At 38.3% G+C, this 27,691-nt stretch overlaps 1 protein-coding gene across 1 annotated transcript in view; it reads left to right on the top strand.

Moving 5' to 3' along the window:
• The window catches only part of LOC133570263 (sphingosine kinase 1-like), a 36,736-nt gene extending 10,305 nt beyond the window's left edge, over nt 1–26,431 (top strand). Inside the window, exons 2-5 of the mRNA XM_061923091.2 lie at nt 8,786–8,926; nt 22,162–22,256; nt 22,592–22,707; nt 25,261–26,431. Coding sequence (XP_061779075.2) covers nt 8,786–8,926; nt 22,162–22,256; nt 22,592–22,707; nt 25,261–26,065 — 1,157 coding nt within the window. The 3' untranslated portion in view covers nt 26,066–26,431. The remainder of the gene's footprint in view (nt 1–8,785; nt 8,927–22,161; nt 22,257–22,591; nt 22,708–25,260) is intronic.
• The last annotated feature ends 1,260 nt before the right edge of the window (nt 26,432–27,691 follow it).

Raw genomic sequence — 27,691 nt, 5'->3', positions numbered from 1 at the left:
AAACTATTCATACTACTACTACTCATTTACTCATCTTGTGCTTGCTCGTACTGAAGAGACTGAGGAAGCAAGCAAGTTTTCAATTGTGATGAGAAGGGACTTTCCTGGAAAAAGATGCAAAAGTAGACTTATATCACAGCAGAGGAGAAGGCTAACCTCTTGTCCAGCGGCGTCTCTTCCAAGAGCACACACGCTGGGCGGAATAGAGGACTTTTATTTACCTTTATTTCATATTTACAATGCATTTAAAAAAAATCAATCCATCATGTCTTTCATAATGATTGTGAACCATAGGCAAAATTCCAAAAGAAGTGCAGTTGCCCTTTGAAAGGACACATACAGCTAGAATATCACACACACACACACACACACACACACACACACACACACACACACACAAGCTACACTATTAAGTGAAAAGCAGATTGCAATTGAGGCCATATAGTATGTCATATTGCAGAAGGGAGAGATTCGCACCAGGTCGTGTTAATCCCTTAATCCTTTTTAATGTGGAAACTGGATTCCCTCCTAATGGGTGTTTGTCAGCTTTTAAGAGCCTCATGGCCACAAAGCAACAGGCACAAACGTGAGATGTGAGCCTGTCGCTAGGGACTGTAGCTGGTACAAAGGTTTTGATCCACCTTATGAATGGTTTCATCCAGGGGCGTCACTAGCTTTTAAGGACAGGGGGGGGCTTAGCCCCCAGGAGATGCACAGGACGCGAGCGAAAAAAACTTCACAAACGGCTAACAAAGACTAAAAATTATTCATTGTTATTATTATTATTTTAAAAAATGCACGGGACGAAATGAAATGCTCCCCGGGACGATGGCTTTTAACCATTTTTTTTCTTCATTTTACATTTTATATTAAATGTCTTGGTTTTTCCTCCCTCTGAAAATCCTATGAAATGTTTAACAAGCCATCCTATAATAATGCAACAACTATTAATGTAACAATACAATAAAACAAATATATTTAATTATTTTTTTTCCTTATTTTAACATTAGGCTAATGTATATTACTTTATATAGATTCTACAAGAGTGATGTGGGCATTTTATATGAACAAGTCCAAGGACCGCAAGCAAGGTCGCAGAGAACATGCGGACTGGATTTTGAGTGATGTGGGCATTTTCTACATGAACAAGTGGAATGGATTGGATACCGACACACTAAAGGGGCTCTCTACCTTAAAGTACCAATGATTGTTACACACACACTCGGTGTGGTGAAATGTGTCCTCTGCATTTGACCCATCCCCTTGTTCACCCCCTGGGAGGTGAGGGGAGCAGTGGGCAGCATTTTTGGTGATTTACGCTATGAAGTGAGGGGAAACTGAGTGAATAATGACAGGTTATATGATTATTTATTTAAACTCATATTCGGGCCACTTTATAATGAATATGACAGGATATATTTGTAAAAAAAATTAAATTTAAAAATAAATAAATAAATATAACACCAAATTATTTAGGGGGGCTTAAGAATATTTTAGGGGGGCTTGAGCCCCCCTAAAATAGGCCTAACAACGCCAATGGTTTCATCCCAGACCTTCTAGTGAGTGTGAGCTCTGCCAGTCTAAAAGTGATCTATTTTCAGACTGTGGCCAGATAGCTATTATAAAGACGTTTTTCCGGCTCTTGGGTTTTCCCCAGCTTCAATTAGGCCGTAGGAAATACTACTGCGGATACCTCAGTAGTGATTACGCCATTAAGATCTGGGCCAGTTCCCATGGTCTGGGTTGGGAGAGAGCCAAGGAGACGTCCGTAATCACACATCACAACACCAGCTTTGTCCAGTGAGGTTAGTCGCAAGATTTTCTATGGATGTTGTGGTTGGACGTGATGGAGTCGGTCACCATCACGACTGCCATAGAACTCCAGCTGTTTTTACGACAGGATTGGGTTTCACTGAGTCATAGTTCCGTGGACAAACTGCACATCACTTGGCAATCAGAGTTACACCCATTCCCACACAAACAAACTACAGTCCTCTTCTGAAGTACATGATGGCTAGCTAAATATACAACTTGTGTCACACTCTCAGCTAATGATGGAGGAGGAAACTGGAAGCAGACTGAGGCCGGGAGATACAGTAGATAAACCCTCTGGAATGGGAGGACTGGCACACAGGAAGTGGAAGGGATTTGAATTTGGCCAAGGAGGTTGTCTCTGGCAGCAAGGTCGGGGCCTTCAGTGCCTTCCACCGTCTCGCCCGCTGATTCATGAGGCCACTAATGTGCTGGTATCACTCTCAGATCCTTACGCACGTGGACAGAATAAAAGAAGAACTGTACTTAAGTCTGTGTGTGAGGTGTACTAGAATATCATCTTTCTCCAGGAGGTTGTTTTCATCAACTTCCTGACACATTTGTAATCATGTGTAGTTATTCTTGCAAGGATGATCCTCTGAAAGGCCGTGACAATCAGAGAATTGTCCCAAAATAGAAACAGCAGTACTTCAGTAGTGACCCATTCCGAAAGCTCAGACAAAAACTGAATACAATTTTCCCAGAAGAAATAATGCAAACCCAAACAATCACATCCAAAAATATTCACATCAATCCCATTTTATCGAGAATAATCCTACTTGTTTATGCAGGAGGCAAAGCAAAACACATACAGTATGACTCAAAGTTGATTTATATAGCCCTTAATCACAAGTGTCTCAAAGGGCTGCACAAGCCACAACCACATCCTGGGCTCAGATCCCACATCAGGGCAAAGAAAAACTCAACCCAATGGGAACAATAAGAAACCTGAAATGAAATGGATAAATGAACATTTAATATGTTGCTCCGGGGTCGATATTTACTTTTTTTGAGTGATGAGTTGCTAAAGTTTGTGCTAACATTAAAAAAACTCCTTAAAAAAAGGGATGCACACTGAAATCCCTAAATTCCTTGTTGAAAAATGTTGTTCTTAAACAATTTACTCAGGCATTTGTTGACAAAGTGGTGACCCTCGCCCCGTCCTTGTTTGTGAATGACTGATGTAACCTATACGTGCTACAAATCAGTGCAATATTTATATGGGGTGTTATGGGCTAGAAACAGAGACTAGGGTTTCGACTCAGAGAGAGAAGGCAGAGCTTAAATTGCAGTTTGGTTGACACCGTGTATTAAATAATTAGTGATGGACAGCAGATATATACACACGTCAATGAGTTGAATGGCCATTCAACATGAAAGTAATTTGGAAAACAACACAGTTACTATATACATATACACAATTCTAATTTCATTAATTTCTGTCTCTGGATGTTGAATAAATCTCAGTTCAGACTTAGAGTTGTTGAAAAAAAGGATGGCAGTACAGTCCATGTACTGCAGGTTAAAAATGAAAATTGCAAAGGGTCGGCTCGAGAGCCTCCTACCTGCCCAGACAGAACAGGTGGTGGGGCTCCTCGCTGGAATCTTCCAAGAACGATCCTTGGACTAGATGCTTCGTTTCCTTAGCTCGCCATCAAAAAGAGAAGCCTGGCCTGTGTAAGAGCCAGGACCAGTCTTATAAATCCATGTGTACACAAAATATCTACTTTAAATAACACTAATTGTATTATAAAGTATTCAGAATATGTTCTAGTTCTTTCCTCAGTATTGTGCAATATAAATTAGAATCACAATATGCAATAAAATGCTAAAATAACTATTAGTAGCATAAATAAGACCTATACAAAGCAGTCAGTGCACTAAACGTGCTTATTATCAAAACACATTTAAAAGTACATTCAATACACAAATAGTTTTAAGTCATAAAGCTTGTATATGGACCATAGAGAATATGCCACAAAGACTGTTGCAATGAAACAAGTGAAGAAAGGTTCATGCTAAAGGTGCTATGTTCATAAACATGGACTCACCAACTCTTCTACAGTCACACACAGCTTCATGAGAAAAAACTTTGGCGCTGGTAGTTGGCTCTATAAAGTTACAAATAGGCATTTTAGTTTAGACTCAGTCAGCACAATATTTCAGGTGAAAAGGAGAATAAAAACCTACCTGGAGCAGAAATACAATCTGTCTCCCCTCACGTTCTGTCTACTGGCCACTTCCTGCTACCGGCTTATAAGAACAGCTCATTGGACCGTGGCGGTCACGTGACTAGGAAGCGCGCACAGCACTCAAAGAGTAATAGAATCAAGAGCATACCAGTCACTTCCTGCTACCGGCATATAACCAAAGCTGATTGGACTGTGGCGGTCACGTGACTAGGAAGAGCGCAAAGCGTAAATAGAAAGCAAGATAATACCAGTCACTGCAAAAGGTATGGATTTGACACCTGCGTTACACCGAGCATTTCATGGAAGCTGCTTTTATAGCCAATCATGGCACCCACCTGTTCCCAATTAGCCTGTTCACCTGTGGGATGTTCCTGTCATGTCTGTGTGATCATGTTTTTGTTTTGTCATGTTCGGTTTTGTTTTTGGACTTTTCGTGCACTTTTGTTTTGTCACCATAGCAACCATTAGTTTTCACCTGTCACATCACGCACCTGTTTCACGTTTTGAGTCACGCACCTGTTTTCGTTAATCATGTCTATAGTATTTAAGTTCATTGTTTTCAGTTTGTCATTCTGACGATATCCCCGCATTCATGCTTCTGCGCACTCTCCACACCCTTATGACCCTTGCTACTCTTTTTCCATGCCGGTTCCATGCCAAGTAAGTTTTTGTTTATTAAGCCACAGTTAGTGTTTTGTTTAATTGTTCATAGTTTCTGCCAATGTGCAAGTTCTGTGTTTATAGTCTAGTTTTGTACCTCCGCCCCTGTGCGCGCCTTTTGTTTGATCCTTTTTTTGTAGTTTTAGTGTTTAAATAAATCATGTATTCCCCTTCACGCCACGTATGGTCCAAATCTTTTGCACCTCGGGAGAACAAACCACGCCATAGTCCTAGTCGTGACAGTTCCAAATAAGTCTTTGATGAGCATTCCTCTACTTTCTCACTCTTTTTTGCCACTTGTGCCAGCTTTTTTGGAACATGTTGCAGGCATCAAATTCCAAATGAGCTAATATTTGCAAAAAAAAAAAATGACAAAGTTTTCCAGTTGGAAGTTAACGTTCGAACTGGAACTTAATTGAATATAAGTTGAAAAGGATTTGTTGTATTCTCTTTTTATTTACCATTTACACAACATGACAACTTCACTGCTATTGTAGTTTGTATTTATTGTAAATAAAGTCATGCAGACAGTTGTTAAATGTGTCTGACTGCAGCGAGCCTCCTCATCCAGACATCCGAGCAGCTCCTTTATTTAGGGCTCTTATGCTCCAGTTTTGCACACATTTTCAATAATTTAATTAATGCAATGGGAATTAATTGACTGTTTCTTATTACAAATGCACTGTTTTTAAAAGTTGCAAGTGATGAGCGCTTATTTAGTGAAATGAAAAGAAATGTAAAACTGCATCAATACACAAAAAGATGCATCAATAATCGATGATCAAATCGTAACCGTAGTCAAATGGTGAAGTGTCCCACCTCTAGTAGCGGATAGTTCCAACTCATATGCAGAGGTGCGTAGTAACGCGCTACATTTACTCCGTTACATCTACTTGAGTAACTTTTGGGATAAATTGTACTTCTAAGAGTAGTTTTAATGCAACATACTTTTACTTTTACTTGAGTATATTTATAGAGAAGAAACGCTACTTTTACTCCGCTACTTTTATCTACATTCAGCTCGCTACTCGCTACTAATTATTATCGATCTGTTAATGCACGCTTTGTTTGTTTTGGTCTGTCAGACAGACCTTCATAGTGCCTGCGTTTCAACAAATACAGTCACTGGTGACGTTAACTCCGTTCCACCAATCAGATGCAGTCACTGGTGACGTTGGACCAATCAAACAGAGCCAGGCGGTCACATGACCTGACTTAAACAAGTGGAAAAACTTATTGGGGTGTTACCATTTAGTGGTCAATCGTACGGAATATGTACTGTACTGTGCAATCTACTAATACAAGTTTAAATCAATCAATCAAAAGTGTGAAGGAAAAAAGACCCTTTTTTATTTCAACCGTACATCCCGTCAAAAGCCTAAAGACTGACTGCACAGTTCCTGTCTTCACAATAAAAGTGCCGCTCCATCGCGCCTGCGCTTTCAAAACAAGAGTCTCCGAAAGCCAGCGCAAACAAGCTAGCAAGCTACGGAGTTTGCCGCCAATGTATTTCTTGTAAAGTGTATAAAAACTAATATGGAAGCTGGACAAATAAGATGCCAAAAACCAACCACTTTCATGTGGTATTAGACAGAAAGGAGGAACTTTTTTTCTCCTCCATTTGAAAATGTGGACGTTATCATCACTACTGTCTGATTACAATCAATGCAAGTCATCAGAATCAGGTAATACACCAACTTATATTCTTGTCTTCATGAAAGAAAGGAATCTATATGTGTTAAACATGCATGTATATTCATTAAAACACCTTTAACATGTAAACAAAAACGGCAAAATAAATAAATATAAATTATATACTGTATATATATATGTGTGTGTATATATATGTATATATATATATATATATATATGTATATGTATATATATATAAATGTGTATATATATAAATGTATATATATATATATATATATATATATATATATATATATATATATATATATATATATGATATGTGTGTGTATGTTACTCATCAGTTACTCAGTACTTGAGTAGTTTTTTCACAACATACTTTTTACTTTTACTCAAGTAAATATTTGGGTGACAACTCCTTACTTTTACTTGAGTAATAAATCTCTAAAGTAACAGTACTCTTACTTGAGTACAATTTCTGGCTACTCTACCCACCTCTGCTCATATGTCAGTAGACTCGCTATGGAAGTGCTAATAACTACAACAAAGATGGTGGTGAGAAGACGCAGTCGAAGTGGAGGCATGTAAATAAGAACGCCCACAAAACGGACTGTCAGAAAGTGAGTTGAAGATGATGTGTAAAACATCATCTATGCAACATTGTGAGCAAAGAACCACCATTACATGTTATGTAGAGCACAATATAACATGTTATGTAGAGCACAATATTACATGTTATGTAGACCACAGGGAAGTCTTTTACATTTAGAAAATAATCATAATAATATGAGCCCTTTAAATTGAATAGTGTGAATGTGGATTTAAAAAGCATCCGCCACTTTCATTATCATTTATGAACGAGGACGCTCTTGTCATAATTCATTCATTAGTTGTGCAAATCCAAATCTCATCAGGTTGTCTTGTAATGAGTTGTGCTTACAGAGATGTTTAGTTTGTTCTGAGCAAGTCAAAGTGCTAGATAAAGAAAGAGGATGGAAGATAAACTGAGTTGATCTTCTTCACACAGCTCTGCTAAAAACAGGAGTAGCATGAAGTGCTGGAAAACTGAACCTTTTTCTGGACTTTGTTCACACATGAAGAACGTGAAAGTAGAGTGTGTTTAGAAGAGTGTGTGTGTGTGTGTGTGTGTGTGTGTGGTAAGCTATCTCTCTCCAGCATGGGTGACATTTAGTTTGTCCTTCGTTGCTTTGGGACAGATGGCCAAATTCACCTCCGCCTCTCAGAGCAGACCATCGTCGGGGTGTGTTTTAAAAAGATTTGAAATGTAAGCTGGTTGTAAACCTCTGAGAGTTTGATCTGGAACATATTTGCATCACTTGTTGTACAGAGATTCACTTGATGTGTGACAGCAACTTGACCCTGGAATAAAACCTCTCAGATATTGTGACTCTGACATTGTCATAGCAAACCTCAACTCATCTACTTCAAAGGAGAACTGCACTTTTTTGGGGACTTTTGCCTCTCATTCACAATCCTCATGTAAGACTTATGTTTGCCTTTTTTCATGCACTCCAACGCGTAAAATAAACGTCAGCAAAACCTAAAAAAAAGAGCGCTTTATACACATCTGTGAAGGCACCATTAATGCTGAAAGGTACATACAGCTTTTGGAGCAACATATGTTGTTATCATGGACGCCCCTGCTTATTTCAGCAAGACAATGCCAAGCCAGGTGTTACATCAACGTGGCTTCATAGTAAAAGAGTGCAGGTACTAGACTGGCCTGCCTGTAGTCCAGACATTGAAAATGTGTGAAGGCTAAAATATGAGAAGGGAGACTGTTGAACAACTTAAGCTGTACATCAAGCAAGAATGGGAAAGAATTCCACTTCAAAAATGTGTCTCCTCAGTTCCCAAACCTTTACTGAGTGTTGTTAAAAGGAAAGGCCATGTAACACACTGGTAAAAATGCCTTTTTTGCAATGTGTTGCTGCCATTCAATTCTAACTTCATGATTATTTGCAAAAAAAAAACAAAGTTTCTCAGTGTGAACATGAAATATCTTGTCTTTGCAGTCTATTCAATTGAATATAAGTTGAAAAGGATTTGTTGTATTCTCTTTTTATTTACCATTTACACAACCTGACAACTTCACTGCTTTTGTAGTTTGTATATATATATATATATATATATATATATATATATATACATATATATATATATATATATATATATATACTGTATATATATATATATATACACACATATATACACACACATACATATATATATATATATATATATATATATATATATATATACACACATATATACACACACATACATATATATATATATATATATATATATATATATATATATCCTATCTTCTTATTTCTTGGCAAAAGTTACAGGTAAAGTGCATGCAATGTGGACGTCAGTCAGCCAGTGATATGAATACTTAAAGACAGTACCTCCTGTGATATCCAACACGTGTGTTCTGCTCGTAGGTGTGCTGGAGAGCCAGCGATGTCACATGATGCTGCTGGTCAATCCACAGAGCGGGAAAGGCCAAGCCCTCACGATGTACAAGAACCACATCAAGCGGATGCTGAATGAGGCTGGGGTCTCGCACACGCTGGTCATCACGGGTGAGTTGGGATGGAAGGAGATGAGAAGAAAACTTACAACATATTCAGTCTAGGGTTTATGCCACAGTCTAGGGTCTGTGCCACAGTCTAGGGTCTGTGCCACAGTATAGGGTTTATGCCACAGTCTAGGGTCTGTGCCACAGTCTAGGGTTTATGCCACAGTCTAGGGTCTGTGCCACAGTCTAGGGTTTATGCCACAGTCCAGGGTCTGTGCCACAGTCTAGGGTCTGTGCTACAGTCTAGGGTTTATGCCACAGTCTAGGGTCTGTGCCACAGTATAGGGTTCATGCCACAGTCTAGGGTCTGTGCCACAGTCTAGGGTTTATGCCACAGTCTAGGGTCTGTGCCACAGTCTAGGGTTTATGCCACAGTCTAGGGTCTGTGCCACAGTCTAGGGTTTATGCCACAGTCCAGGGTCTGTGCCACAGTCTAGGGTCTGTGCTACAGTCTAGGGTTTATGCCACAGTCTAGGGTCTGTGCCACAGTCTAGGGTTTATGCCACAGTCTAGGGTTTATGCCACAGTCTAGGGTCTGTGCCACAGTCTAGGGTTTATGCCACAGTCTAGGGTCTGTGCCACAGTCTAGGGTCTGTGCCACAGTCTAGGGTTTATGCCACAGTCTAGGGTCTGTGCCACAGTCTAGTGTCTGTGCCACAGGGCTCCAAAATGCTTCCATTCACAGCCCTGGGCTAATAAAGGTGTCATCAAAAAAAGTGAAATAAAAGAGCAAAGAGATGAAATGTAACGATATAAAGTTACAATGTTGACTAATAACACGAAGATGCCATTCAGGCGGTTTTATTCTTTAAAACTGTCATTGCTCTAAAAATAATAATGAATCAAAATCAATGTTATGAATTATTGAGGCTCCACTTATTTCTCATCAAATATTACACTTTGACATATTTTGAGGGGTAAATATTGCATATTGTGTGTGTTTGCCATTAAAAAACAAGGTTTTTCATGACAGAAGGGATAAAACAAAAAATAATAACTTAAAAAAATAGTAACTTATAATGAACGGATGAATCTGAAGTTGATCTAAAGATTTTTAAGGGTTGAAAGTAGAGATGTCTGATAATGGCTTTTTTGCCGATATCCAATATTCCGATATTGTCCAACTCTTAATTACCGATTCCGATATCAAGCGATAGCGATATATACAGTGGTGGAATGAACACATTATTATGCCTAATTTTGTTGTGATGCCCCGCTGGATGCATTAAACAATGTAACAAGGTTTTCCAAAATAAATCAACTCAAGTTATGGAAAAAAAAATGCCAACATGGCACTGCCATATTTATTATTTGTCATGTCTGTGTAATCATGTTTTGTCTTAAGTCATGTTTTGTTTAGTTATAGGACTCTTTAGTTTCTGTCTTTTCACTCCCTTGTCTTGTTTCCATGATTACCCCATTAGTTTCACCTGTTCCACGTTTGGACTCATTGTGCACTATTGTTTGTCACCATAGCAACCATTAGTTTTCACCTGTCACGTCACGCACCTGTTTCACGTTTTGAGTCACGCACCTGCTTTCACTAATCATGTCTGTAGTATTTAAGTTCATTCTTTTCAGTTTGTCGTTCTGACGACCTCTCCACATTTATGCTCTGTCCATTCTTCCCATGTCCCTTCTTCATGCAACTATTTTTGTCCAAGCCAAGTAAGTTTTTGTTCCATGTTTATAGTCTTTTTGGTTTCATAGTTTGTTCTCCGCCATTGTGCGTGCTTTTCGTTTGTACTTTTTTGCTATAGTCTTTTGGTTTCATAGTTTATTCTCCGCCACTGTGCGCGCTTTCATTTATTCCTTTTTCTTTTATAATAATAAATAAATCATGTACCTTCATTCCCGTCTCGCCCGAGCCAACTTTCCGTTGCATCCCGGAAAAGCACACACCCAAGACCAAGTCCTGACATTATTGAAGTCACAAAGTGCTTTTTTTTTTAACATGCCTCAAAACAGCAGCTTGGAATTTGGGATATGCTCTCCCTGAGAGAGCATGAGGAGGTTGAGGTGGGCGGGGTTGGAGGGGCGGGGGTGTATATAGTAGCGTCCCGGAAGAGTTAGTGCTGCAAGGAGTTCTGGGTATTTGTTGTGTTGCAGCCCTTTGAGACACTTGTGATTTAGGGCTATATAAATAAACATTGATTGATTGATTGATTTTGTGTTACGGTGCGGATGTTCTCCCGAAATGTGTTTGTCATTCTTGTTTGGTGTGGCTTCACAGTGTGGCGCATATTTGTAACAGTGTTAAACTTGTTTATACGGCCACCCTCAGTGTGACCTGTATGGCTGTTGACCAAGTATGCGTGCATTCACTTGTGCGTGTGAAAAGCCGTAGATATTATGTGACTGGGCCTGACGCTCTGTACTTCTCCCTACGTCCGTGCACACAGCGGGGTTTTAAAAAGTCATACGTTTTAATTTTTGAAACTGATACCGATCAGTTCCAATATTACATTTTAAAGCATTTATCGTCCGATAATATCGGCAGTCCCATATTATCGGACATCCCTGTCACGATGGGGGGGTCGCAGCTTGCTGCGGGGTCGTTCTGCAAGGAATGCAGACGGACTACATGGCGTGCAGGTAAAAACATGATTTTTTCTTAACGAAATCAAAGGAGTACAAAACAGAAAGCAAGCCGACAGAATAACGTGCCTGATCGCACTCGAAGCTAAACTAAAACTTAGCATGAACTATGGATGAGAAAAACTTACTAACTGTAGCAGGAACAAACAAAAACTGAGTTGTCAAAGAACAGAGGCATTGCATGAAACAAACAATGACACCAGGCCGACTGACTGGCAAAGGCAGGCTTAAATAATGCCTCTGATTAGTAGAACACTAATCAGAGACAGGTGAACATAATTAGCAACCATGGCAACCAAAACAAAGGCGCACACACAGGAACTAAAAGGAGTCCAAAACTAACAGAACATAACTACACAAAACATGATCTAGACCACAGATCATGACACTGTTGGGCTCTTGGACATTTTAGTGGGATATTTTTTTTAAACTGTCACTTAAATCAGGGGTTTCTTGAACAAAAAATGGCATAAAACATTAAAAAAAAAGTTGATCTAGAGATTCAAGCATGGCGGAAAAAAATTTGACTTATTTTTAACATTTTTGGACCAAACTTGCAGGGAGCCCTGCAGGTTTAATATATATATATATATATATATATATATATATATACATACACACTATATTGCCAAAAGTATGTGGCCACCCGCCTTTACTCACATATGAAGTTGAAGTGCCATCCCATGGAATTGTCCAAAATGTTTTGGTATCCTGGAGCATTCAAAGTTCCTTTCACTGGAACTAAGGGGCTAAGCCCAACTCCTGAAAAACAACCCCACACCATAATTCCTCCTCCACCAAATGTCACACTCGGCACAATGCAGTCCGAAATGTAGCGTTCTCCTAGCAACCTCCAAACCCAGACTGGTCCATCAGATGGAAAAGTGTGATTCATCAGTCCAGAGAAGGCGTCTCCACTGCTCTAGAGTCCAGTGGTGATGTCCTTTACACCACTGCATCCCACGCTTTGCATTGGACTTGGTGATGTATGGCTTAGATGCAGCTGCTCGGCCATGGAAATCCATTCCATGAAGCTCTCTGCGTACTGTACGTGGGCTAATTGGAAGGTGACATGAAGTGTGAAGCTCTGTAGCAAGTGACTGTGCAGAAAGTCTTTGCACTATGCTGACCTCTCTGTCAGTTTACATGGCCTACCACTTGGTGGCTGAGTTGCTGTTGTTCCCAAACTCTTCACTTTTATTATAATAAAGTTGACTTTGGAATATTTGCGAGCGAGGAAATTTCACGACTGCTGCACAGGTGGCATCCTATGACAGTTCCACGCTGGAAATCACTGAGAGCGGCCCATTCTTTCACAGAAACAGTCTCCATGCCTAAGTGCTGGATTTGATACACCGGGCCAAGTGATTAGTGATTCTCATCATTTGGATGACTGGCCAAATACTTTTGGCAATATAATGTATATATATATATATATATATATATATATATATATATATATATATATATATATATATATATATATATATATATATATATATATACTGTATTGGTTTTGAAAACATGCTTAGATTTTTTTAGTGTGCAGCCGTCAGTGGAAAAAGTTTGGACACCCCTGGTCTACACTCAGTCCTGAAGAAAGATGTTCATTCCTTCCTGCAGCAAAATACTCCTCATAAATGATTAAAGACACGGGAGCATTTGACGGCCGCTGTCTTGTTGATTTATTTATATTTAGTGCCATACCAAAATCAATAAGTGTGTAAAGCAACAGTGATGTCATTCCAGGTTAGCCTTATTAGAGCTGTGAAGTATTCTTTCAACAAAATATTTAACAACAAATATTTGTCAGTGTCACACTACATGCTGTTTATGAACAATATGTTTCACATCATGTCTGGAAAAAAGTATGGGCATTGTTTGTGTTTCAATTATATACTTATGTACATTTTTAAAAGATACATTCTGATAGTTTTGGTTTCATTTGCAATGTAAAGGGAAGTCCTCCACACTGTGGGTTATAAATGTGATTGTGGAGCAAAATGTACACAAGAACATATTCAATACTTAGTACCTAGAACACAAAGAAGTGTGTTCATGGAAATGTAGATTAGAATCATCATAGACCCCCTTTAATATTGTTATATGTGGCTTATACTCTTTTCTACCTTCAAGGTAATCAAAGCACTTTGACACTATTTCCACATTCACACGCACACACACGCACACACGCACACACACACACACACACACACACACACACACACACACACACACACACACACACACACACACACACACACACACACACACACACACACACACACACACACACACACACACACACACACACACACACACATTCTTGTATTTATTACCTCCAAAAAATGCCTACCTCTTTAGAACCACCCTTTCTAGATATATAAAGATTTGTAATAATATATACATACTATGCAAACATAAATATTGTGGAAAAATGAGTTGGAATTTTACAAGAAAAAGATCACAATTTCACAAGAAAAACGTAATTTTACTCAACGCAAGTCAAAATGTGACAAAAATCACGGAACATTTGTGCAATATTATGATAAAAGGTGGAATTCTACTCAATGACAGTCGCAATTTGACCAGAAAAGCTTAAAATGTTGGCAACTTTATGAAAAGAGTCGTAATTTTATTCGACAAGTCACAATTTTCTAAGAAAACTTTTAACATTTTGGCAATATTATAATAATAATCGGAATTTTATTTGGCAACATTATGACAAAAGTCACCATTTTACTAAAAAAAAGTCACTATTTTACAAGAACAACAACAACATTGGCAACATTGTGATAAAAGTCGGAATTTTATATGACAAATGTCACCATTTTGCATTAAAAAGTAATAATTTTACATAAAAAAGAAATAATTTTACAAGAAAATATTGCAATATTACAGAAACAGAAAAAATATGACAAATTGTTCCCAATTTTATAAGAAAAAGTTGACACGTGAGAAAAAGACTGCTTTTAGTTAATTTTAATTTTTAAATTTTTTTGTTGGTAATTGGTTTTTAATCTTCATTATTTACTTCAAGTTATTACAGTATGTCTCTGTATACATATTTATTTAAAAAAAAAAATTTTGGCCAAAGGGGGCGCATTTCAATTTCTTACACACACTTGTTATTTCATATGTTGACCAGAGGGGGAGCACTTTTAAAACCAACACACAGTCAATTTGAAAAATCCCTCCTTTTTGGTACCACCCTCATTTTGATAGATTTCACCACCAGGGGCCACTATAGTCTTAGTACCGCAGTGTATTTGTTCATCCTATGGTCACATATGGAACGAGGGTTGTCTTACGTCAGCACCGGAAGTCGTAAAATCAGCCGCTCACCTGGTGGGTTTTTCCGAGGATGAATAGGGAAGTCCTTCTTTAGCTGTCGTCTTGTTTTATCATATATTTCTGCCTTTGCACCTGTCAATGTTTACTTTTGTTCGCAAATTGAATCAACAAAAAATCCTGACTTTGGAGCAATGTTCACACACTCTAGTATTTGGCTCTCTATTAGATAAAATGGTTTTCCGTATTGGGACCATGTTTTATGTCCTAACTTTTCCTTGTTGATGTCTCAAGATGGGTGGAAATACAAGAACACACACACACACACACACACACACACACACACACACACACACACACACACACACACACACACACACACACACTATATATCATTACTGTCCCCAGACACATATTTTTAGCCCAATGCGGCCCCCAACCCTACCTTTTAAAAAAAGGCTTAAAAACCCTTCTTTTTAAAAAAAATCATTATTTTTTTTTAGATATATGTGTGCTAGTTCTAACTATTAGGCTGTGCTAGTTTTTTTTTTTTTTTACTATATTTTACTTGTTGGGGGCAGTTATTTGTGGTTCTAGCTTTGTTGTTTTTTTCAAAATGTACTGTAGCACTTTGAGGTTGTTTGTTCAATGTAAAGTGCTTTTACAAATAAAATCTATTATTATTAAACCAAAACCAAAATGTTTGGACACCTCTCTTCTAGGTAATCTTGCAATATTCAATGTCAACAAAGTCATTGACTGAGAAATGTAACAATCAAACAATATATAACAAGTAGATATTAGTTATAATCAGCTCATTTTGAAATGTTGCAATCAAAATAGATGTTATTAATAAAAACAATTAATATTTATTAACACACACAAAAGTATTGAAAATTGGTACCGTTGAGTAGTGGTATGGTCTTCCAGGTAGCGGGAATTAGCTCGAAGGTGAAAGGTAGCCATTCCTAGAAAAATGTGACAGGATGTTGAGAAGAAACTTTAAATCAGGGGTTCTTAATCTTTTTGACCTAAGAGTCCAACTTTTCCACTAGAGGGGGCCCGGGGCCCACTCAAACATTTACACTGAATTAGTCATGGTACATTTCATTTGAATCATATTCAAAACTTTTATCTGACCGACTTAACAGTCCACAACCTTGTCAAATGTTATGAAACATCACATAGAATAGTATTTATCTGGCACATAAACCTTAGGCTTAGGTCAGGCTGGGTTAAAAAAAAAAAAATAGTACTAATCAAATATAATGCATAGGAAGGGTCTCATAAATAACTGATGGAAATTAAATATGTACTGCTAAAATAAATCAACTAAATTAATAATAACTATGTTTAAGTAAACTGTCAATAAAATGTAAGTGCAATGAAAATACAGCTTCACCACTTTAGTCATCATTTTTGCGCTTAAGAAACCTTTCTATGACTGTGTGTGTGAATGTGGAAAATAATGTCAAAGCGCTTTGAGTTCCTTAAAAAAGGTAGAAAAGCGCTATACAAGTACGACCCATTTACCATTTACCATTTAGCATCAGACTTCTTCTGTTTGTTTGATATTGTCATTACTGCCACAAGTGGTGCAAAAGTGTATTACAACCAGGGTTGCAAAATTCCGGGAATATTCAAAGTTGGAAACTTTCCATGGGAATTAATAGGAATAAACATTGAATGCAACATGCTAGATCTTGCAGCATGATTATTAGCTAAAACAACCTGATTTCATGCAAATTCAGTAGAATTTCAACCCTGCACTGTGCATTCCTCCATCACATGCACAGATACACATGCAGGGCTATTGAGGCCACACTAGTATTTGAGGCCAAGGACTTCATCCAGTCAGGTAAGTGTTGATGATATAACTGATATATGGTGTTTAAATTTAATAGAGGTGTAATTGCTTGTTACTGTATTTCTCCATTAGCTGAAATGCTAATTTTCTCTTTGTTAAATCCCATTCATTTATGCTAACAACGTTAGCGATCCGAATGGACCTTTTTAGTGATGTGTAAAGTTCAAGTAGCAAATAGTAAATGAAAAGGTGTACCTTCTGTTCTGCTAGCCATTCTGTTGTCATACAAGAATGTAGCATTTAGCATGCTGATTGACTGTTCATTTATTCATTCATTCATTTGTCCATCACTCAAATATTTTTAAAGACTACTCCAATTGTTTAGCTGACTATTTATATCTGTTTGTGGCATTGCATAAGTCTTTTACAAGAATAAATCAATACAAAGAGAATAATGCCACGTATGATGTGTGGAGACATTTCACCCCAACCAATGTAGGCAGAAAGGCGGTGTACATTTGTAAATACTGTGCAAAGAGCAGAGGTGGGTAGTAACGCGCTACATTTACTCCGTTACATCTACTTGAGTAACTTTTGGGATAAATTGTACTTCTAAGAGTAGTTTTAATGCAACATACTTTTACCTTTACTTGAGTATATTTATAGAGAAGAAACGCTACTTTTACTCCGCTACTTTTATCTACATTCAGCTCGCTACTAATTTTTATCGATCTGTTAATGCACGCTTTGTTTGTTTTGGTCTGTCAGACAGACCTTCATAGTGCCTGCGTTTCAACAAATACAGTCACTGGTGACGTTCACTCCGTTCCACCAATCAGATGCAGTCACTGGTGACGTTGGACCAATCAAACAGAGCCAGGGGTCACATGACCTGACTTAAACAAGTTGAAAAACGTATTGGGGTGTTACCATTTGGTGGTCAATTGTACGGAATATGTACTGTACTGTGCAATCTACTAATACAAGTTCAAATCAATCAATCAAAAGTGTGAAGGAAAAAATACCCTTTTTTATTTCAACCGTACACCCCGTCAAAAGCCTAAAGACTGACTGCACAGTTCCTGTCTTCACAATAAAAGTGCTGCTCCATCGCGCCTGCGCTTTCAAAATAAGAGTCTACGAAAGCCAGCGCAAACAAGCCAGCAAGCGACGGAGTTTGCCGCCAATGTATTTCTTGTAAAGTGTATAAAAACGAATATGGAAGCTGGACAAATAAGAAGCCAAAAACCAACCACTTTCATGTGGTATTAGACAGAAAGGAGGAACTTTTGTTCTCCTCCATTTGAAAACGTGGACGTTATCATCACTACTGTCTGATTACAATCAACGCAAGTCATCAGAATCAGGTAATACACCATTTTATTCTTGTTTTCATAAAAGAAAGGAATCTATATGTGTTAAACATGCATGTATATTCATTAAAACACCTTTAACATGTAAACAAAAACGGCAAAATAAATAAATATAAATGATATACTGTATATATCAATGTATGTATATATATATATATATATATATATATATATATATATATATATATATATATATGATATGTGTGTGTATGTTACTCATCAGTTACTCAGTACTTGAGTAGTTTTTTCACAACATACTTTTTACTTTTACTCAAGTAAATATTTGGGTGACTACTCCTTACTTTTACTTGAGTAATAAATCTCTAAAGTAACAGTACTCTTACTTGAGTACAATTTCTGGCTACTCTACCCACCTCTGGCAAAGAGCTACGTCAAAAATGCCCCAAAGATGCAGCAGCATATAGACAAGTGCCCAATAATATATCATTATTGTTATTCCCCATTCATTCCCATATATTCACATTCTTTCCCATACATTCCCATTCATTCCCATATATTCACATTTATTCCCATGGACAGTGTCCTACTTTGAATAATCAAAAATTGGTCAATATTTCCAAACTTCCCCAGCTTAACTTCCTGTGGTAAATTTCCGGAAACTTTCCGGAAATTTACCGGAAACTTTCCACCCCTTTGCAACTCTAATTACAACTGAGTACCGCTGTGCACCACATTTGAGAAACAGACATTTTTGGTAGCTGAACAATGTTTGAGAAACACTGCTTCAAATACAAGCAAAGTAATAGGACTTATATTATACAAGCAAAGTAATATGACTTATATTATACAAGCAAAGTAATATGACCTATATTATACAAGCAAAGTAATATGACTTATATTATACAAGCAAAGTAATATGACTTATATTATACAAGCAAAGTAATATGACTTATATTATACAAGCAAAGTAATATGACTTATATTATACAAGCAAAGTAATATGACTTATATTATACAAGCAAAGTAATATGACTTATATTATACAAGCAAAGTAATATGACTTATATTATACAAGCAAAGTAATATGACTTATATTATACAAGCAAAGTAATATGACTTATATTATACAAGCAAAGTAATATGACTTATATTACATTTTTCATGACAAATAGTTGAGTTGTTCCACAAGCAGCAAAGATATTGTTGCTGTTGTCTGACAGACATCCTGGGGTGGATGGAGACATGAGCAAACATTGTGTCATCTTGACTGACCATAATCCCCCTGCCCCGGCCCTATGGTAGTGCCCACAGCTAAACATCCCATAATGACTTGGGTTAGTCAGACCCTTCCAGCCCCACGCATGTAAATATATATATAAAGGTCCTAGATTGTAATGTATATAAAGGTCCTTGTTTGGGGATTAAATCAAAATGATCTTTTCTTTAGGATTAATTAGGCAAAAAACAACAAACGGTTATATTATTTAAATTTTCCCACAGCCGTGCTTTGGTTTTGCTCTCTTTATATATATTGTTGTTATATATTGTTGTGTTTTGCTCTCTTTATATATATTGTTGTTATATATTGTTGTGTTTTTTTCTCTCTTTATATATATTGTTGCTATATATTGTTGTGTTTTGCTCTCTTTATATATATTGTTGTGTTTTGCTCACTTTATATATATTGTAGGTGCCGTGCATCTGCTACAATGTGTCACAATAAATACATCAAATCATGGCAAAAGGGGATTTAGTGTGTGTGTGTGTGTGTGTGTGTGTGTGTGTGTTGGTTGCATAACAGCTGTGCATGTTTATCAGCATAAACATGATGAGTGTGTGAGAGGACATGCATGTGTGTACAGTATATTCATTTATATTTCATTTCATTGAAAACAAATACAAAAATGTACCTTTTTTAATATATTCAACCCTTTATTGGTACACTTTACTTGTATAGAGAGATTAACATGTGTTGTTGCCATGACGACCCAAGTGACAGTGAAAGAGGACGGGAGTGTCAAAGTCATTTTATCTGATGGAGGACTATTACACTCGCTGCACACACACTATTACAATCACGCCATTCAAACCACCAAATAAAGACAACTTCAGATTGTTTTCTTTGGACAAAAATACAACAAATACATTCTGAAAATATTACAATAAAAATAAAGAAAAAGCGGTAAAGTGAGGGTCCATGAAGGAAAGAAGAAAGTGAATGAATGTTTATAAGTCAATACATTTACATATGCAGAAAAATGTATTTTCTTTTGTGTTATTTTTCTAATGAATGAAGTAACGTTTATGAAAATATAGAATGTGAGATGTAACAGGATCACGTAGAAAGCAGCACTGTATATACTTTGAATGACTAAGTTGTAAGTTACCACTGTATATACTTTGAATGACTAAGTTGTAAGTTACCACTGTATATACTTTGAATGACTAAGTTGTAAGTTACCACTGTATATACTTTGAATGACTAAGTTACACACAGTGAAACTGACATTTGGCCAACTACATAATACGTGTGGAGAGTCTTTCACATTTTTCCCATCATGCCTTGTAATGAATTTTAAATGGGTGTCATTTTAGTTTTATGCTGATTGGAAGTTGTTTGTAACGTCCACAAAGTTCAATGAGCAGGATGTGTTAAGTGTAACCATGTTTGTTGAATTTTTGCGCTTGTTGAATTCTTTTTTTTCCCTGCGCCATGACTTGGGAAGGTTGTTTGGATTGGGTCATATAGGTAAATGCAGTGAATGGCATACAATGGATTGAGTTGCTTTCGTTGGCCACCAGTTTGCAACAAAATGGCAGCTACCAGACCACTGGCTGCTGGTATGTGACTTGACAACACCCCGCCCAGCATAATTCAACATCCATCCATCCATTTTCTACCGCTTGTCCATTTTGGGCGTATATTTCTGTATCATACATGCATTCTATTTTCACAATAAGCCAAGAGCCAGTAAAGGGCGAGCCGAGGGGTGCAAACGGTCCTTGGGCTGCACTTTGGACAGTGTATATAACATAAAGCTGCACTTTGGACAGTGTATATAACATAAAGCTGCACTTTGGACAGTGTATATAACATAAAGCTGCACTTTGGACAGTGTATATAACATAAAGCTGCACTTTGGACAGTGTATATAACATAAAGCTGCACTTTGGACAGTGTATATAACATAAAGCTGCACTTTGTACAGTGTATATAACATAAAGCTGCATTTTGGATAGTGTATATAACATAAAGCTGCACTTTGTACAGTGTATATAACATAAAGCTGCATTTTGGATAGTGTATATAACATAAAGCTGCACTTTGGACAGTGTATATAACATAAAGCTGCACTTTGGACAGCGTATATAACATAAAGCTGCACTTTGGACAGTGTATATAACATAAAGCTGCACTTTGGACAGTGTATATAACATAAAGCTGCACTTTGGACAGTGTATATAACATAAAGCTGCACTTTGGACAGTGTATATAACATAAAGCTGCACTTTGGACAGTGTATATAACATAAAGCTGCACTTTGGACAGCGTATATAACATAAAGCTGCACTTTCGACAGTGTATATAACATAAAGCTGCACTTTGGACAGCGTATATAACATAAAGTTGCACTTTGGACAGTGTATATAACATAAAGCTGCACTTTGGACAGTGTATATAACATAAAGCTGCACTTTGGACAGTGTATATAACATAAAGCTGCACTTTGGACAGTGTATATAACATAAAGCTGCACTTTGGACAGTGTATATAACATAAAGCTGCAATTTGGACAATGTATATAACATAAAGCTGCACTTTGGACAGTGTATATAACATAAAGCTGCACTTTGGACAGTGTATATAACATAAAGCTGCACTTTGGACAGTGTATATAACATAAAGCTGCACTTTGGACAATGTATATAACATAAAGCTGCACTTTGGACAGTGTATATAACATAAAGCTGCACTTTGGACAGTGTATATAACATAAAGCTGCACTTTGGACAGTGTATATAACATAAAGCTGCACTTTGGACAATGTATATAACATAAAGCTGCACTTTGGACAGTGTATATAACGTAAAGCTGCACTTTGGACAGTGTATATAACATAAAGCTGCACTTTGGACAGTGTATATAACATAACATAAAGCTTGGACTGCACACAATGATACATTCCTGCACACGTTTTGTTCTTGCAGAGCGCCAGAACCACGCCCGCCAGCTGGTGAGGGAGACTGACCTGACCCAGTGGGGTGCTCTGGTCATCATGTCAGGAGACGGCCTTCTGTTTGAGGTCAGCACTACTTTTGGCTTGCAATTGAACATAGTTGCTTCACAGTGGCAAAATCCATCCATCCATTTTCTACCGCTTATTCCCTTCGGGGTCGTTGGAGCCTATCTCAGTTACAATCGGGCGGAAGGCGGGGTACACCCTGGACAAGTCGCCACCTCATCGCAAGGCCAACACAGACAGACAGACAACATTCACACTCACATTCACACACTAGAGACCATTTAGTGTTGCCAATCAACCTATCCCCAGGTGCATGTCTAAATGATGCTCCAAATCTTCGGGAATATTGAGAGTGGCGGTGTGTGTGTGTGTGTGTGTGTGTGTGTGTGTGTTAGGTGATCAACGGTCTCCTGGAGAGGTCGGACTGGGAGGAGGCAATCAGGACACCACTTGGTATACTTCCTGGCGGCTCAGGCAATGCTTTGGCCGCATCTATACATCACTACTCAGGGTGAGACACACACACACACACACACACACACACACACACACACACACACACACACACACACACACACACACACACACACACCTCAGTGTCCTGCCATGTAAGTGATGATTACCTGGCTAGTATGACTCCAGTCTAAGCAGTTTGGCAACATGCTGAGTTAATAAGATTGTGTCATGTATGACAGCCAATATATTTCCAGCAAACAGCAAAGTGTGACTGTGGCCTACAGTAAATAAATAACAAATAAATAATTAGAGTGGATGCTTCCATGTTAAGGAGTAGCGTGAATGACTAGGAAAAGACAATAAAACATCAAATATCATCATGGAAATATCATATGACTTTTATAGCACACAATAACAACATTCTAACTATTTGAATATAGGACCTCCAGTAAGCACTTTGATTGGCTTGTGTGTGGGTGTGCGTGTATGTGTGTGTGTGTGTGTGTGTGTGTGTGTGTGTGTAAGTGTGTGTGTGTGTGTGTGTGTGTGTGTGTGTGTGTGTGTGTAAGTGTGTGTGTGTGAGACAGAGAGATATATCATGACCTTCTAGCCTCTTCTCCTTCCCTCCAGATGGGATTGTCTTTGTTGTCTCACTGGCCAGCCTCCACACACACACACACACACACACACACGTACACACACACACGTCATCATCCATCAGCCTTCATGACTCTATCAAACTGCTCTCTCCCTTCGGTCGCATTGGGCCAAAACAATCATGTCACACACACACCCACACACACACTTACACCCATATATACACACACATGCACACACACACACACACACACACACACACACACACACACACACACACACACACACACATATATACACACTCACACAGCCCTGACCTACTTCCAAAAACTTCCCAAAAAACATGGCGGACACCTTCATGTTTTTCATCTTTTTGTGTATTTATTTATTAGAGGACGTGAATTATTAACTCAGTCTAGTCCAAGGAGAGCAAAATATAAAAAGAACATTTCTTCTTACATTTATCATTTATGAGTAAAAAGGCAAAACGTCTTATGTTTTTACAATATTCTCCCAAATGTGAAGATTTTCATTTTTTGCATCTTGTTACTTTGAATGACATTGTATTTATTTGAATGAATGAAATAAGTTTATTTGTGTCATATAATCAACCATCAAACATTCTGTGTGAATGTACAGATGATACATATTTAACAATCAGACACATTTACACACAAAAAGAAAAGAATGACCGAAAAAGGAATAAACTGAAATATATCAAATAAATAGGGGCCCAAGAAAGTTGAGAGTGCCAGCACTTTGATAAGAAAGGTGAGAAACACTTGAATTAAAGAAAAAACTTGAAGTCCGTGTGGCGCTTCTCTCTCAAGTATTAGTGATATTGTTATTATAAATATTAACAAGTATTAGTCATATTGTTATTATGAATATTAACAAGTATTAGTCATATTGTTATTATAAATATTAACACATATTAGTCATATTGTTATTATAAGTGCTAACACAGACAAATTATTTATTGCAGCACCGTGATTCACCTCAGTCACCGTGATCACTACCGTGTCTCCCCATGTTTACATCATGGAGTGGTCTGCTGCTTCCTCGCTTCCCTGCTCCCTGTTAGTTTATTTTAGATCATAAATCATACCTCTCACCTGGACATGAGACGTCTGGGTAGGTAATCCAACAAATTGGGACACTTTGACAGCTAATTAGGATCCACCCCCTGTTTCTTGGCGAAGATTATCAGACATTTTTCATCAAAATGGAAATATATGAACATACTAGCAGTCAGCATCATAATGACAGCAGACATTGTACAGTAAGTGATGTTTTATTATGTTTGTTGGCTCTAATGAAGAGCAGAAATCAGTGAAAAAAAAGCAAACGTGATGCTTTTTTGGAATTAATACACCACATATGCTTAAAATGAGCAAAATACGTAAATATTACATGTTATTATGAATGTTACTACATGACATATATACTTACATCATGTATATATTACATGTTATTATGAATGTTACTACATGACATATATACTTACATCATGTATATATTACATGTTATTATGAATGTTACTACATGACATATATACTTACATCATGTATATATTACATGTTATTATGAATGTTACTACATGACATATATACTTACATCATGTATATATTACATGTTATTATGAATGTTACTACATGACATATATACTTACATCATGTATATATGACATGTTATTATGAATGTTACTACATGACATATATACTTACATCATGTATATATTACATGTTATTATGAATGTTACTACATGACATATATACTTACATCATGTAAATATTACATGTTATTATGAATGTTACTACATGACATATATACTTACATCATGTATATATTACATGTTATTATGAATGTTACTACATGACATATATACTTACATCATGTATATATTACATGTTATTATGAATGTTACTACATGACAGTTATTATTAACAGTGTTTATGGTGTCACATAAAGAGTTGAGGTGTGTGTGTGTGACCCACCTGGTGTCTTGCAGGGCCTCGCTGGTGTCCACAGAGGATCTCCTGCTCAGCTGCGGCTTCCTGCTCTGCAAAGGTGTGGTGTCCCACATGGACCTGGTCTCGGTCCACCTCTTCTCCGGCGCTCGCCTCTTCTCCTTCCTGTCTCTGGCGTGGGGCTTCGTGGCGGACGTGGACATCGAGAGCGAGAAGTACCGCCACATGGGAGCGGCTCGCTTCATGGTGGGCACGCTGGTGAGGCTGGCTTCCCTGCGAGTGTACAAGGGCAAGCTGGCCTACCTGCCCGCCACCGCCGCGGTGTGCCGCCAGCAGGCTACGGGCGTGTTGCACCACAGCGACGCAGACTTTTCTACGCGGAACTCCTTCCACAACTCCTGTCACTCCAACAACTCCCTGCAAGCCAAGAAGAGTGTGTCCACGGGCTTGTGTGACTCTCTGCTGCCCCCGCTGGACGAGCCCCCCCCTGCACACTGGGTGGTGGTTCCCCAAGAAGACTTTGTCCTGGTGCTGGCCATGTACCAGTCCCACCTGGCCGAGGACCTGCTAGCGGCGCCGGACGCCACTCTGGGCGACGGCGTCATCCACCTTTTCTACGTGAAGGCGGGGATATCCCGCGCGGCGCTCCTCAAGCTCTTCCTGGCCATGGAGAAGGGCGCGCACGTGGCCTCCAGCTGTGCACATCTGGTGCACGCCAAGGTGCGGGCGCTCAGGTTGGAGCCCTCGTCTCCTCAGGGCATCATCACGGTGGATGGCGAGGTGGTGGAGTACGGAGCCGTGCAAGCCGAGGTGCATCGCGGCCTTGCTAGAATCATCTGTGGATGAACACACGCACACGCACACACACACACACACACACACACACACACACACACACGGTACACACACAAACACACACGGCACACAAGCAAAGATGTCAAACTACTGCTCATGTTTACAAGGAAGCAACATGAAGTTTAGATGTGGACCAGGAGTAATGGACATGTGTAGCAGCCATCAAGTAAACATCATTTAGCCAAGTGGTGACAGATGATGGATGATTGACATGCAGCCAGCACCAACTTCCTTTGAGCCCCGGGAAGTAAACCAGCGACGTGTTGTGGGCGTGGCTTACTCATTGCTGCATGGCTTCATTTTGTTACATGTTGCATACCTCCGCCTTTTTTAAGCAGTCATGAAATAAAAGCTTATACATAATGTCTGTGTGTGTTTATATTCAACTGTTGATGAAACTAGAGCAGGGCAATATGGCTGAAACTGTATCACAATATAAGTCTATATCGATTATTATTGATATTTTTTTATCACCTGTTCAGTGTTTCCCACAGGACAGGCATCTATTTGTGGTGGTGTGGTCGGCGGCCGGGGGGGGGGGGGTGGGGGGGGGGGGGGGGGGCGCGGCTGATGACCAAGAAGAACGTGGAGTTGGAATATAATTACAACATTTTATGTACATATTTATATACAGATTTGAACAATTAGTGATTCACTGAAATATATTAATTGTGGTTCTTACAAAAAATATATCTTATAAAATATAAAAGCTAAAATGTCTCTTAAAGCTCTGCCCCTTTAATTAGTGAATACTAAATAATTTAACTTTAGCCTACTACTACAACCATATTATTTACCAGCAACATGAAGTGAAACAGAGGCAGAGGTGTCCTGCCACAGTCAGTCAACCTCCTCCTCCTGCTGCTGCTGAACAGGTCGCACCTGTGGTCCGAACTGTAGGCCTACCTCCTCTCCAAGTCGAGCCCTTTTCGGCCGTTGAAAATATTTTTCTATACTCATCTGTGTGAAGGAGTGAACATCCAACATTAGAATTTATTACTAACGAGCAGAAGTCCTATTTTTTTTAAGTCTTTCAATAGTATTGAAAGACTTAAAGAAAAATTAATTCAATGTAAACATTTTTATTTGAAATGCAACTTTCCTCTGATAAAAATTCCCCTCAGGCAGAAAGGAAAGTAAATGTCAACACAAGCGTGGCAAACACTCAAACAATGTCAACACAATAGTAAAGTCACACTGAACTAGACTTTCTTAAAATGAAGCTGCAGAGAAGAAATATGTACAAAATGTTGAATAAAAGTGGAACAAAAATAGTGCAAAGTGTGAAAATGGAAACAGAGAAACCTGAGAAGAACTCTTTTCTGCAGGTTATAGCTGTGCTCTAAAGGGTGAGCATCATTAAGATTAGCGGCCTTGGTGGGGACGAGCGCCATGCATCCTTTACAGACTACCTCGGTCTGACTACGGTCCCAATTTTAAAAAAAAACAAAAAAAACTGCCATACTGTCAGGTGACTTTTCCTCTTTTAGCCACCAAATATTTGCTCTCTGCAGCACTGATTAGTACTCTCTCTTCTCACTCCATGTAGAGAATCAACCCCGAGACAACTAGATGGCGCAACCGAGCTTGATAGTTGATACTGTTACCTGATTGGCC

This window comes from Nerophis lumbriciformis, linkage group LG27 (assembly GCF_033978685.3).
Source record: "Nerophis lumbriciformis linkage group LG27, RoL_Nlum_v2.1, whole genome shotgun sequence".
Taxonomy (NCBI): domain Eukaryota; kingdom Metazoa; phylum Chordata; class Actinopteri; order Syngnathiformes; family Syngnathidae; genus Nerophis; species Nerophis lumbriciformis.
This window is presented reverse-complemented; position numbering and strand designations above follow the sequence as displayed.